Source organism: Varanus komodoensis, unplaced genomic scaffold (assembly GCF_004798865.1).
Source record: "Varanus komodoensis strain SLA01 unplaced genomic scaffold, ASM479886v1 scaffold9, whole genome shotgun sequence".
Taxonomy (NCBI): Eukaryota; Metazoa; Chordata; class Lepidosauria; order Squamata; family Varanidae; genus Varanus; species Varanus komodoensis.
The window spans coordinates 25,752,346-25,768,344 of NW_025336598.1; the positions used below are offsets into that span (position 1 = coordinate 25,752,346).

The 15,999-nt window shown below is 38.5% G+C and overlaps 1 protein-coding gene across 3 annotated transcripts in view; it reads right to left on the reverse strand.

Annotated features, from left to right (window-relative positions):
• The window catches only part of SGCZ (sarcoglycan zeta), a 247,296-nt gene that overhangs the window by 155,715 nt on the left and 75,582 nt on the right, over positions 1–15,999 (reverse strand). For 2 of the 3 annotated variants that reach the window (XM_044418222.1, XM_044418219.1), the window contains exon 2: positions 940–1,041. The exons of the other annotated variant lie outside the window; for it this stretch is intronic. In XM_044418222.1, coding sequence (XP_044274157.1) covers positions 940–1,041 — 102 coding nt within the window. The remainder of the gene's footprint in view (positions 1–939; positions 1,042–15,999) is intronic. 3 annotated transcript variants of the gene reach the window in all.

Below are 15,999 nucleotides of genomic sequence, written 5' to 3' on the forward strand. Positions count from 1 at the left end.
TTAAGAAAAAAATATTACAAAATCCATATGCAGTATCCAATGTGACACGAACATTAATGTAGGTTATGTTGTGCTAGCATAATGGCAAGCCAGAACTTTGCATGGAAGGAAAAATGATGAAACTGAAGCTGTCTTTCTTCAGGCACATCATCCGAAGGCAAAACTCACTGGAGAAGACAATTATGCTAGGGAAGGTCAAAGGCAGAAAGACTAAATATGAGAGGGATCAGTTCCACAAAGGAAGCCACAGCCTTGAGTTTGCAAGAGCTGTGTGGGGCTGTCAGACACAGAACATTTTGGAGGACACTCATTCATAGGGTCACCATGGGTCAGAGATGGAGTTACACCAACATAAGAGATTTCTAGTGCAATGCTTATAGTGTTGGCTGGCACAATGGGTTTTCAGGAAATCCTCTTGTGCTAGGTTATGCTATTGACATTATATTGAATACCCCAATTTGCATTAGCATTCATGTCACATTGGATCCTGTCTTGGGTCTTACAGATGGTAGGAGAAAGCACATTTTGAAGTGAAGTTTTCCATAATATTTAAGTCATACCATACATCAGCCATCTATTGTAATACTTTTATGCCATTCTGAAGAACTAGTTTTTCACCTCACCTAAGTATGTGCATCAATCTTAGAAATGTTATAGGGCAGCCTACCCCAACCTGTTGCTTTCTGTATGTGTTGGACTAAAAACTCCATCCTCCCCAGCCATCAGGGCAATTGGCCTAACACATCTAGAGGAACCCAAGCTGGGGAAGGCTGTGTGAAAACATCTCTGATGCACTTCATATAGTTCTGTCCAAGTGACTTTTCACTGGGAACCTTGAGCTAACTGTTAATTTAATAGGATCACTGAAGGCAAATGAGTTCAGAGATTTTAAAAATCATCTTATTTGTTTATGTAAGCAAAGCAGATGTTGCAACCTACCTTTCGGGAATGGATTTCTTTCACATACAATGGAAGTAGAAATTCAGATATACCTTCAAGTCGAATTCCTTTTTTGGTGACTCTCAGATTCCCCATTCCATCCTAGAAGCAATAATATACAAATGTGTGTACATGTGGCTTATGTGGGAAGCTAATCACTATATACAATCCATTAACCATTCCCATCAAACCTCACATATAGAAGGCTAATGCTAAAAGCAATGTAAGTGCATGGGGCAGTGAAAATGTCTTTCTAATCATGCGAAATTCATGACATAATTACATCTTTGACAAGATTGTTGATAGGCACATCAATATGTACAGATCTTTTCTTGTTAAAAAAATGGTTTGCATGGGTCTGACAAATCATGAACCTGAAGGTGGGAAAATGGGAAGTCTGTGGAATGGACTTGATAGATCTGCCTATTTCTACTTAAAATATGTGAAAGGCAAGAAGAATATGGTTAATGAATTTTGCTATTTTCCACATGCGAACCAGTTTGGTGTATTTGTGAGAGTTCTGGGCTGGAACTTGGGATGTCCAGGCTGTTGTGCCCACTCAGTCATGCAGCTCACTGGGTGACTCTGGGCCAGTCGCTGATTCTCAGCCTAACCTACCCTACAGGCTGGTGTGAGGGTAAAATGGAGAGGAGGGGGACCATATAAACCACTTTGATCTTATGATAACTATGTATGTCTTGGAAAGGTATAGTTTCCCTTGCTTCTAAAATTCATGTGGATATTTATTCCTGGCCTGAGACACACTTTTGATGCCACCACATTCCTGACTCTGATTAAAACCACCACCAGCAGCCTGAAACAGGAGGACAGCTGGCATAGTATAGCTCTGGCTTGTGATCAAAAGGATCTAGGCTGAAATTCCCAGCTAGCAATGGGACACCACCCAGCAACTACATTGGCCACAGCTACCATGGTACATAGTAAACACAGTACAAGTACACAGACACATGTTCTTCATTGTGCGCTGAGAGCATTAGCGAATTAGGATTTCCAGGTGCATGATTGGAGAATTTCCCAAATGTGCTTCTCTTCTTCACCCTTTTCCCCCTGCGTGAATCACTGGGCCAACACTAGTGTTTCTGCGGGCAACATATACAGAAATGCACGCATCTTGGAGCAGTTCTTGTTGGATAATGAGAAGTCAAAAAATAACACTTCCTTACTGCCTCTCACCCATCTCTCCACCTCAGCCAAGAAGAGGATGACACAGAGTTCTCATTGCACCATCCAGCCTTCTTGTGGGGAAAAATGGCATAATCACACATGTCCTATGTTGTGCTTTTTAGAGGTACAGTGGGAGTTCATGAGATTCAAATGCCAGCTCAAGGGTCCCCAGTCTTTTGAGGCAGTGATCGCAGAAAGTGCTTTCACAAAATGGCTGCCATTGCATGCCCTTTCTTAGAATGGCTGCCGTAATAGGTAGGCCTGGTCACAAGCACTCATTTGGTCTCCCAGACTGGCGTGACCAAAGAAAAGTAACTTGAAGAGCAGTAGTACAAGACAGAAATGGTCTCTGAACTCCAAAACACAAAGACACTGTTTTGAACCTGAATAAAGATGCAGCTCCCTACATCCTGTTCTAGTTTGGAATGGCAACATTTAAAAACAAAGATTTCATTAAAATATGATATGATTATTTTATTCATTTGTTTGCAATATAAAGGATTGCTTGAGAAATTGGAAAGCAAAATTGGAATTGATATTCTTAATGTGACCTCACTTCAAAACTTTGTTGACATCTGTTAGTTTTCTTAATTCCTGCAAGGTGAATATATTCTATTTATTTATATGATTTCTGTGATGCCCAATTAGCCATAAGGCTCTGTGGATGGGTTATAACATTATCAGTACAGTGATACAATAAAATCTGTAATTACAGTAAAACCAATGATAACAATAAAATCAATAACAAACAACAAAAGGAAATAAACAGTTGATAAAAATAAATATGGAAAATGAAATGAAACAAAATGAAACAAAATAATAAAATGGGCATACTACATATTAAATCATTAAAATAAAAATAATCATTCATAATTAACCCATAAAATGAGAACATGACAGCAACAGTCAATAATATTAAAACCTTTAAAACCGTCCATTAAAACAGCAAAGCAAACAGATTCATTCATCAAAGTTCCTGTGGAACAGGAAAGTCTTTAGCTGGTGTCTAAAGGAATATAGAGAAAATGCCAACTGATCTCAAGCAGAATTGAGTTCTATAACTGGCGTATTATGATAGAAAAAGGTTCTCCTTCTTGCTCTCTCCCCACTCACTTCTCTAGGAGGAGGAAGGCAGAGGAAGGCCTCTGATGATGAATGCAGAGATTGGCTTGGTACATATGGAGAAAGGTGCTCCCTCGGATGGCCTGGCCCCAAGTCGTTTAGAGCTTTGTATGTTACAGTGAGCATTTTGAATTGCGTAGATGAAGTAGGCTGTTAATTTTCCAGTCATATTTATTCTCCATATGCATTACACAAAATGGAAGAGGAGCAAACTAATCAGACCTGCCACTGCTCCCAAGCAAGCCTGTTCCCTGACAAGTGCACATCCAGACTGTGAGGGAAGGCAGGGTAGGAAGCTGCCTTGTGCCAGGTCAGGCCACTGGTCCTTCTCACCCAGTGTGACAGACACTGATCGGCAGCAGCTCTGTGGGGTTCCAGGTAGGAGATGATGGAGACTGACCCCGGGATCTCCTGCATGCAAAGCATGGACCCACCACTCAGCTATGGCCCTGGTGGCCTGGAGATGGACAGGTATGGATAAGGGATTTGGGATGACAGGTGCCATCCTGCCCCACTGCCAATTACTTTCCCCTACTGCCCTACCTATGAAACAATAGCTGATACAACAGCATTACAAGCCAGTGATCTATCTCATTTTAAATTGTTATGCATAAAAGCCTCAATGTATTGATAAATACAAACTATTTTGCAGGGAATATGGCATTATCTAGAAATTTATTGGGGTACCTCAATCAAAAGAGCATAGGAATGACCGTATGCTGTCCATTTCTGTACATTCACTGATGCAGTACTGCATAGTCAGAAAAATGTTATATATATATATTTTTCCTAGCATGTACTCTCAGTTCATAAAGGATGACACAATCCTCCTTATGATAACAGAGGATGTGCTCTACAGCCTTCCTCAAACTTGTGCCTTCCAGACATGTTTGGACTGCAACATTCAACACCCAGAATTCCCAGTCAATGGCCTTGCAGGGTGGAAATTCTGGGAATTGCAGTCCAAAGGCCTCTGAAGGCCACTAGGCCGGGAAAGGCTGCTCCAGAACCTGCTGGCAGTGTCTTTTCAATGTGCTGGGATGTTGTCACAATGGGATGCCGCAAGGGGCGGCATAGAAATGTTTTAATAGATAAAATAAATAAATAAAATGCAAAACTTCTTTGGCAGATGCTGAGGTGGAAGATGCTCCCTCAAAGCAGAAGTTTGGAAGAAACCCTGAAATTTGCAATAGCAGATCAGCTATCTATGCTGTCAAACGCTACACCCAACAGCATGCCAATTTCAAGTGCAGCAATGTATAAACTGCCCCATATCAAATAACTGAATGCCAAAATTCAGGGAAATTAAAAAATGAGCAAACACAGAATCTGGGGTGGATATTCAATATCAGAACCAACAAAGAAAATGTAGGATAATTATTGATACATGAATTCATTTCACTCGAAAATAGAAAACCTATGCCAGAAAGTATTCATCTTCATTTCTGCACTGATGCCTCTTCAATGAAAGTACAAGAGATCTTCAAGTTCCTGTTGCTGGAGAAACACATCATGCAGACAGTTTCTCCAAAGCATGTCACAGAAACTGGAGTAATTATATCTTTTTGGGAATGACGTTAGCACAGAATTTAAAATGCCGTGCATTTACTTTTTTAATTTAAAATGTAATTCAGTTTCAAAGAAAGAATGAATTAAAGTTCAATTGAGGAAGAAATATAACTCTCTCCTAATGCCTTTGTCCTTGCTAAGTTCTTTTAAAAATTACTTTTCCTCTTAAGATCGGAACTTTCAGTGCATACAATACAAGAAGAACAGTCTCCCAGTCTACTCAGAGACTTGTATATATAAAATAAGTTATTGATTGTATCCATGGTAATTCTGATATTCCAACACAGACAGGGTCATTGCCTTTTCTACTTTCTGCCTGAGTTTTCACTAAGAGTCTCAGTAAGGATTATATTTTCTGCCTGAGTTTTCAGTAATCCATCCAAGCACAGATTCTGGCATTGGTGAGGGAAGGAGGGAATAAATTCAAGAATGGGTAGGGAATGGGTAGAGAAAAACAGTTCTGGCTGTTATCAGGCAGTCTCTGCTGTACAGAATATTTTACTGACTGACACCACGGACTTGACGATGCTTCCTTCCCTCATGATCTAGAAGCCAACTGGACTGGCACCTGAGACTGACTTCAGCACTGATATCTGAAAGACAACACCACCAGTGCACCTGAGGACAACTGGCTAGCTTGACAAACCTGTCAAGTTTGGTTTCTCTCAGTTTTTCATTTTTCCAATTTTAAATTTGCTTTATCCAAAAATTTGAAAATGTCTCCCATTGTAAGGTCATTTCTCCCAAATCTGAGAATTAAAAAAAAAAAAAAAACCTCTGCATGCATTTGTGCATTTTTTCTCTCTATATGTTGAGAGTGTGGTATGGTGATCAGAATGTTGGCCTGGGAACTTGGAAGATCCAGGTTCTAGTCTCCATTCACCCATGAAACTCATTGGGTGATTTGGGGTAAGAAAAAAGAGCTGAGACAAATGTGATTCAATAATAATAATACATTCTGTAAACCAGTTTGTCCAACATACACATTTTTGAAAGCACATTCCTAATATAACGCACTTTGAATATTGCTTACAATAATATACAGTATGTGTACTGTTTCCTAACAAACACTTTCTTTTTAATTGGATTGCTGCAAAATTCTGTTTTATGTATTTGGGTTTATATATGGTGTGAAAGTGCAACATCAGCTAACTTCTGATTAACATGAGAACAGAACCAAGCACATTTCTCCCCATTCTTTAGGTCCAGGCAGCCCACACAGCTCTGTCTTCCAACATCTCATAGCTGTTTCCCACTACTAGGCATCTGCAATCTCAGCCAGTTGTATCAGTCTGTCCAAAGAACAGGGTAGCCAAACCAAAGTACTTGACAAAGGAAAAGCTGAGGTGTAGCTCTTGCACTCAGAAAGGGAAAGAGAAAACGGAGGCAGAGATATGATGTAGAATGAACAGGTCAACCCCTGAATGGTAAGCGTCTAGCTTTCCTAGGGCCCATATTCATGAACTGTGTTTTTCACGACAGGTGAGATGGCTTTTAATTTTAACTCTAAATGTGATATTAGATCATTTTTTTACCGTTCTGTCTTAAAACACATCCAGGGACCCTGATCCTAAATAGCCAGTCCTTTCTCCAGTCGCCATCAGCATGAAGGTGACTTGCATGTAGAGTCTGAAGGAGAATCTCTTCTAGTCACACATTCTCTGGAACTACCTAGTTGGAGCTCCACACTGTGTAGAACAGTGTAGTTAAATGGAAGAAACAGAAGACTGTGTTTGAGAGCATCACTTGGGAGAAAAACTGGCCATGAAAGGTAAAATTCTCTAAGTTACATCAGGAATGTTAATTAAATAGCTATTGTCCTCCATTTGCTGACTGTTTAATCAAAAAGTCTCAGGTACAAGTCTTTCATTAGTATAAATGGTTACAAAAGAGAACTACACTGGTAGGATTTAAGAACTGTATTTAATCCATTGGGATTTGGCTTTATTTAATATATGGGGAGCCCCTGAGATCTTTAACTGAGCCATTTCCTCTCTCATGAAAAAAAAAAAAAAGATAAATTATGGCCCCGAGAAAGCAAGAAAATGAGAAATAATGAGGTTCATGGAATTCATGTTGCTCAATACTAATAACAAGGGGCTTTTAAGCCTTTGGATTTGAAAAAGTGGGTGCTTATAAGCATTTATAAGGACTTGTTAAATGGATTTAATATACAGAATTGCAACTATAAATTGAATATGGGATTTTTTAAAGAAGCAAAAGGATATTGTGGCATGGGGCAGATGGAAAGCAAACTATCTTAATTCTTTTTAGTCAGTGCATTAGGAATCTCTTTAAACAAAAACAAAAGAAAGGCATGGGTAATGCCTGAGCAATATTCTTTATCCATTAAACCTAACTGAATGAAATAGTATTTTATACTCACCATTAGAGCAGACAGATAATCTAGATAATATAAGAATGTGAGCAGATAAGATGGAAGGCCTACCTAATACCATGTTGGACTTCTCACAATAGCCTACAAAATGTCCCTGAGAACCTCACAAGCTGGAAAGAAGTGCAATCAGCCCCTCCCATGTTTTCCTTACAGAAACTGGCAATCAGCAGCAAACAGTTTATGATCCTGGAATTAGCATATGCCATATGCAATGAGGGTATTTAGCAGATGGATCTTGCTTTCTACCCAAGACGTCTCTCAGTACTCCAGCCAAGGCAGAAGGTTTAATCCTCCTCTCCCAGTGATAACAAGAATAAGGGAAGCTGTCTTATGTGCTGTTGTGGAGGTTGGTGGGATAGCGTATATCTTATGTCAGGGGGGTAGTGTATCAGTTCTGAGTTGTAATCTCAACATCTAAGGAACTATCAATGGGCTGAACTTATTTGGAGGGGAGGCTCCAGCATCAGGGACAGCTCATTTTCAAGTTGAAGTTAGCGCCCAGTATGGAAAAACTGCTCCATTGACAGCCTCCATTGCTTATATTTATAATACGTTGAGTGTAAATGACAAAACAGCAGTGAGCAAACCAATGCTTCTCTCAAGATAGAAGGAGTGTGGAATATTGAAATAAAGGCAGGGCTGCAGCCAAAATTGTAAGCAGCAGGACTTCATGCCACTCCACCTCTGTAACATCTAGTACAACTTCCCTTTGTCTCAATGGTACACACTGTCAAGCTTTTGCCGATCCATGCTCTGCTTCAGTGATTGGCACATGCAGTGTGTAAGTAAGGAGAGAATGTTAGGCTGTAAGGACGCAGAGATATAACTAGATATTCAGAAAAAGAGTGTGATTCGACATGTAGGTGCCACTTTCAACAGTCATGAATTTATTGCTGTATCTTATAATGAGTCTTATAATGTTCCTGATTGAATGCCATGCTCTGTTCACTCAGTAAATTTGATGCTAATACAAAATAAACCTGGAAGAAAAGTACTTTGTCTTGTGTTTTTGAAAAATGGCAACAGCATGAGAAAAGAATTGTGTTGGCAACTGGTATAGAATTTTAGAAGATGTAGCGATGACAATGTACTTGGAAGATATTGGGTATAAGTGGTCCATGCAACTTCATTATGATGAATAACCCATTGGACCAATAGGGTTCATTCATGCTCTTAAAATATATCTAGAAAATCACAGAAATGATAAATTGGTAAAAAAGAAAAACTGTCTCAGGAAACAATTCTTTTCAACAGGCTAAAGTGAAGAGTATATATGATAATAAGATAGTATGCGGGTGATAAATGGATACAGAACAAACAACTTACAGATGTTTATAACATACAAATCATGCACAAGATGGATTGCCAAATGGTGTCACATGGACTGACCAGATTCAGTCCCCAAAGCAATTTTGTATGGCTTCTGGAGACACAACTTTAATCAAGGCAATGTGGCTGCCCACAGATTCACTTGTAAAGTGAAGCAGTGATAGGGAAAGTCCAGAGAGAGAGAGATTTATACCCTTTTATGTCACATTTTTGGGTACTAGATACATGCATGCAATAGTATAGTTATGAAGCACAACTGGAAAACCCTTACTGATTATTATTAACAACAGCAACAACAACCACAACAACTCCTGCCATTTTTCCTTTTGTGAGGCACTCAGGGTGGCTTAGCTAGCTCCATTTTTTCTTCACAACAGCAGCCCTATGAATTAAGTTGGGTTGAGAGACTGTGACTGACCCAAAGTCCTCCAGAGAGCTTCATGACCAAGGGAATGCTAGAACCCAGATCTCCCAGGTCCTCGGTTCAACACTTTAACCAGCAACATCACACTGGATCTCAATGTATTAAGAGAAATGTATGCAGAAATACATGGCATCAACCATCATTGGCTTCTGTCTGGATAATATGGTGTTCCCCTTCCTTGTAGAGAAGAAAAGAGAACTTCCAAAAATACTGCTACCGGCCACTCCTAGTCTGCACAGGTTTTTCTTTCCTAGTTCCAATTCTTCTGAAAGACTGGACTGGGCTGCCTCACTAACAGGCATCTGAACAAATAATTGCAGAACTGATATTTGGTTTCTAGAGATCTTGATACCACATTTCTGGCTTTTCTTCAAAATCAATACTGCAAAACTATTTTACACTAATGCTTGGTCACATGAATTATGGCTTTCCTGTTTATGTAATTACAATACCTCTGGAAATAAAATTATCCTTCACATACTATCCATAACAGGCAAAAAGTTAAAGTCAGCAGTAGAAAGTTGTCCACATACAATTCATAATGGGAAAAAGATAATAAATGTTAGCGAGGTGGGGGAAGTTTTGATTTCTTTGGGGTATTAGACATTCTTTTAAAATATCCTCAAGGCAAAGAGAAACTACAATGACCAATTGAGGGTCACATTGTTAAGACTCTTGGAGTTTTGATTATGATGGGCTTGAACTATAGAAATTGTGTAAGTTGAATAATACAAATGACAACACATCAAGAATAGCAGAAATAGATTAAGGTTCCATTGGGTAAGTGAAACATCAAACTGTTTCATGCTTTCAGGAAACTTCCTTGTGCCTCTACAACTTTAGGGACATTGTGAAAGAAGATATTGAAAAGGTTATGATCACATTTTGTATCCTTAAACCATACTATCCTAAAAGCAACATTATAAATGGATATATGTGCAATGACAGACTGTTCTGTCCATTCCTTGTTCAAAAGGCTGTTTCTTAGAATCCTGAAATATACTTCTAACACAGAAGAGAATCTACACAGTATATCCAATCATGAACCTATACATAATTCCTCACATATCATGGCTCCTTCCTGTAAGTGATATTTCCAGCCCAGGGAGATTTCACATGTATTGATTCATGAGTCTGTTTTGTTTCACTTCTACTTCTATCTGTGATTTGCAATTTCAAAAGTGCAAGAAAATGTGCATTATTTATAATGCAGCTTTCTCAAAGTACAAATTTTGCACACATATGAAATAAACATTTTCTATGTATTTAAATGTATGATAAGCATTTTCACAAGAATTTCAGTATTTTTTAAAAGCCAAGAATTGTAATGCAAAATTGGAGGTTGTGGGAAAAGTGATGGATCAGGGTTCAGGAAGTGTTAAATAAGGTTGGTTTACTTAAAAAAAGAGCACTGAACAATACCCAAGAACTTTCCTACTCTGAACTATGTGATGACCCTTGCACTCTAATCTCTCTGTGATTTTGTGGTTCTTTCAAGTACATGCGTCACTGTCCATTTTTCAACTGCGGTGGTGGGGAGGTGGAATGGTGGACAATACCAAGCAACAGATTAAAGAGAACTTACAATAGTAACTTTTAATTTATGACCTTAACCTTGCATATCAGTCTCAAAACCCAAAAACCACTACTGTGTTATGGAAAAGGACAGCAGTAAGTCTGATTCTTGCATTAGCAAGGCTCATCCTTGCTCCTCCCTCACCTTGAAGAATCAGGTTTGAGAACCATGCTTCTTAAATATATGTAGAACTAGAATTTCAGATCCTTTGATCTGGAAGCTGATTGGATGGGAAAAAATAGATCTTACCACTAAACAAACATTTTAGGTGTGAGAGATGCAAGAGTTATATCTAGTGAGAGAATGGAGGAGAAATCATCTGGTATCTCAAAGACAGCCATTCTGAGCTTCCCAGCAAATGATACATAATATTTACAAATATATGCATATATCCATATACACATACACAAATCTTAGCCCCATCCACTAAATGCAAGATGACAGTTTAACTGAGACTGCTAAAGTAAGTGGGAATGCAGTAAGGTGCTCTTGAGTTATCTAAAAAGAACATAGCCCTGTCCCTAGCATTGCCAATGTTTAGGAAAATAATATTTGAAATCATGAGTATTATTCAGTCAAAGTTCAGCAATTTTAGAGTGTAATGTTATGGCCTCCTGATACTGTCTGGGAGTTGCTGGGATAATTTCAAGCCCCAGCTTCAAGGTCCTATAGCTGTGGACCTGGAGTTGTGAAGGCCAACCTTGCCCTGCTTTCAGCCAGCCTGGAACAAACCTTGTCAGCTTCCTTTCTAAGGTTACAATCATCTCAGAGAGGAAAAGAAGAGTATATTGCAGGGAAGGAAAGGGGAAAAGTCTGGGGCAAACAGCAGGAGGCAGTGAAGAGTGCTCAGCTCACATCCCAGCATGTATTGGATGCATTGGATGCATGTAAGCCTCTGAGTTCAAGGGAAGGAGCTAAAGGGAAGTGCCCTTAAGGGCATAACACATGATATGCCCATATGCAGGAATCAAAAGCAAGATGGATGCTTTTCCTTGACAAGCTAGAATGAAAGCATAAATTGCAGCTCTGGTGTTCTGAATGCATTTGCCTTCTGTGATCATGGAGAAAAGAGAGATCAAGCAGATTTCCACTACTCCCCAAAGCAACTTTCCCTTAGATATTGTATCCATTAGGCTATTGTTACATACCTATACATGTAAGATAAATTCCACCCTAATTTTTACTTAATGTTTATGGAATAAAGTTACCTATGTGTTTAACTTTTCCATTCAAATCAATTGAACTTTAAAGGATCATATGACAACATATTGATTTTGTCCTATGTTATTTAATATGGTAAAATCTTCACACAACTCCCCCTTCCAGAAACATCCTAGCTTAATTTTTAATATATTGGGGCTTTGGGTGAATTAGCAGTGGTTTCAGTGGTTGTACTGGGATATTAAGGAATGTCAATTAATTTAATGACACATTAAACTGATTAAATTCTCCTTGAGAAGTAAAAATTTGCATTTGTCAAGTTTGATATAGCATTTTCTCCTAACTGAGAAGTAATCAGTTAAAATAATCGCTTTCCATTGTGACATTATTAAGATTAAGCATTTCTTATGAATGTTTATCTTGAAAGTTGATGACATTAATGCTTTTTCACAAAAGTGTAGGTGATTAATTAAATCAAGGACATAGCATTGTATCTACTATGTAAAATTTACGTTTCATCATGAGAAAGAAGAAATATAGTGAGATACACACACACACACACTATATTTAATGGGTTACTGGAAAAGGAAATCTGACAATAGCTGATTATTAAATACTATTTAAACAGTGTAACATAAGAATGTGTGAGAATTCTTTTTGCAAAGCTGTAAACTCAATGAGTTTTTCCAGTTCAGTGCTGATGTATTTTATTCCCTCTCCCCGCACTGATGTCAAGCTGACCTGTAGCAAGTCAATGCAATACACATATACCGTGTTTTCTTTTTAATGTCAGTAATTAGTGCTAACTGGATGTATGCCTGTACCTTGACATTTGCACAAATATTTCTAAAATGTGGTCTTAAAAATGTGGTCTTAGCTGTCCAACTGGTGGAAAAATAAGAGTAAGGCAACTGTGAAACACATCTGTGCAATTCAGAAGCACCCAAACTGAACAAGAATTGCAAATGAATAAGTGCATCCAATTGCATTTGGTGATGTCATCCTTTCCCAAGTGTTGAATTGACACTTGTCAGTGTACTTCTCTCTTCAAACACCTCTTTGAGTCTTCTGCAATTCTAGAAGCATAGTAATTGTTTTCGCCCTTTTAATGGCTCCTTGCAGAGGGGAAATTTGTGCAGAGGGGAATCACTGTTGAACAAATTGCCCCCTCTTTTTACTCCCAGCCTATAAATATGCCAGGAAGTAAATGGAAATTTGCACAGCCTTTACATCTGGCTACTGGGAAAAGAGCCAACATCTGCCACCAGTTCAAGATAGCCCCTCCCTAGTATCCTGTTGATTCAAGGGTTCCTGGCAGAGTTTCAATTCTCCTTAGCTATTTTCAAGCAGCACCTCCTTCTCCATGTGAACAAGTGAAGACAGACTTACATGAGTGTGTACATACAAAGGGAACATGTACAAAAACAGCATGAATCTTGTCCATGCCAAGGGTCCTGCTACTTCAAGGAGCCATTGCAGAGAGCATCTTGCCACTGCTACTCCCACTAGTATTTTCATACTTTCCTCACCAGTATAAAGCAGAGGAGACGACAAAGTTTCTACAGGTTTCCAAGAGTGAGCTAAAGAAAAGGGGCATGCCTGAAAAATAGCTGGTGAATGGAAATGGTGACAGCCTTGTACTCCTGGACTTACATGAAAGAACAGAAAGCAATATGAACAGAAATTAAAAACAAAGAAATAGCATGCACAATAATAAAATACAAATTATACAAAATAAAGTAAAAAACTGCAGTAGTATTAAATTTTAAAAATCTAAAGATCTTCTCGGGGGTGGGTTGGCCCACTCCATGTTGCACATATATATATGGGACATTGGTCAAGTATCTGTTTAGCTGTTTTAGGGTGCATTCCAATGTTCTGTGATTGCTGAACTTGGAGGCTCATATTCAACCCTTGCATGTAATGATGTTCAACAGTGATGCTTTCTGTTGTTTTGTACTATGCATTTTATCTAGATGTTTTTTTTCCTCCCCCACTCCAGATAAAGCACCTGCGAGAGGTGGGGACACAATCTGGGGTGTAGAAAGGAACTGGTGTGAGCCCTCAGCCACATATTTCTTCCTTTCCTGCCCCCTGGCGTATCCTTTCTGCCCTTGGCATGCCCCTTTGCCCTTGTGGGACCTCAGAGCTGGAACTTCAGATAATCCTATGACCTCCCAAATGAGGAGGTGATTGGATTGTGCCCTCATTGTGTTAATCTTACAATACTTCTTCTAAAGATTCCTATAAAGTTGCAATATACTTAAATGGCAATATTTCCAAATATAACCTTGTAAAAATCAAAGCTATAGGCATGTCTTGTTACTTTATTATTATTTTCCCCTACCATGCTTGAAACAGATAACAAAAAGTTAGAAAAGCATCAGTGGAGAAGGATTTTAAGAGGGTTTATAGATAAGTTCTCCAAAATCAATTTTAGTCCCTATCCTTTGTACTGTTGAAAGCTTCAGAGTTTGTCCTAACCTGTCCTTGAATCCAACTTTCTTATCATAGGGTTTAATTTATGATGTCAGCTTTCCAAACATTTATTGTTCATTTTATTGATCAGCAAAAAAGTATGTATACTTTGTTGCTTCATAACCATAAACAGATGTTTTGCTATAATTGTGTCATGAACATGACAAAATTTACAGCATTCTATCAGCAGTGAAACAGAGGCAAAAATGTTATTGCAATGAAATGATGCAAAGTCTTTATTCCTAGTTTTATGGCTTGAATATCATCCATATTTTTATTGCTGGGTATGTGCACAGAGTGTTTTCTATGAACTTTATTCAATATTATAGTACATGAAAATTGAAGAGCATGAACAAAGCAGCGTTGACTAAGTGAAGGTTATTCAGTAAATAACCACTGGATTGCCATCTCAAAGTATTTGAATGTTAGGGTGATGCCCAGTTTTCTGTCTTAAAATTTGTCTTATATTTTATTCCATGGAAAGACTTTTGACCATTTTAGGTTGATTAATATGTATTAGCGTGAATCTGTCCCTAAAGTTTCAAAAAAACAGTCACCAGGTTCATGGACTTCAAGTGATCTGGGAAAATGTGGTACACTGCAGAATCCAAAGGTTAGATTCTTAGAAATATAAGGTCATGCAAATCCACTGGTTTTTCTGACCTCCCTAGAGCTAAGAATGGAGAAGGTGCCAATGTTTTGTCAATGAACACATTCAGGAATGAAGACATTTTAATGAATGGATCTCAATTGCTTTAAAGGAAATTTCATTAACTTAAAATTAGGGTTTCTTTCTTCTGAATCTGAAGGAGAAGAAGCAACCTGCAGCTGGAATAACAGATCATTAAGAAAACTTAAAAACAAAGATGAATTTTTGTATATTATTTACTGTTACTTCTGTAAAGAAAACTGAACATCTGCAATAATCATGCCTATTTCTCCCTAGTCATTTCTCAAATCATTTGTGCCATTGAATTTGCATTTCACTGCTGCCATACACTGAAGTCTAGCATTGTCATTGAGGTTTCTGCTATGATCTTTTTTTGGATAGTCCTTTGATCTTATCAGCTTATGCAGTTTCATCTGCCATTTTGTTATTCTTTTCACCTAGTCTGAAGAGAATCTCTTAGAGCTCTTTACAATATTGCTTCAGACATCAACACACTGAATAACTTGGTGACATCTGCAGTTTAGCTACTTCACTTTAGAAGACAGGTTTCAAAGTTGCCTTAGTTCTAATATTTGCTACCAAAGTGATCTAAAAGAGCTTCAGATCGACATCCTTCTGACCTTCTTGCTAAATCTGTCTGTTTGCACCTCAGCTTTGGAGAATTTCAAAAGACATGGGAATTTATACTAGATTCACCAGCATATGCCATTGCTTTAATATGAAATAAAAATAGCAGGGATGAAAATCCTCTTTTTTCACAAGATCATTTCTGCCCCCCATGAAGTGGAAAGAGTTTTACTGACTGGGGAAAGAGAACTTGTAGAAACATTCAGGGTTATTGGTTTGTATTTCTTTCCAGGGCATTTTTTTTCTTCTGTTTTCAACTTTTTTCCCCCTGATTTATATCCTGCCTTTTTCCTACAAAGGACTCAAGGCAGCTTACATCCTCCTCCTCCTCCATCTTATCCCCACAGCAACAACCCTGTGAGGTAGGTTGGGCTGAGATTCTGTGACTGGCCCAGAGTCACCCAGTTGGCTCCATGGCCGAGCAGGGACTAGAACCTAGTTCGCCTGAGTCCCAGTCCCATGCTCTTAACCACTACACCACACTGGCTCTCACCTCAGCTTCTTAAATGTCTCCATGCCGT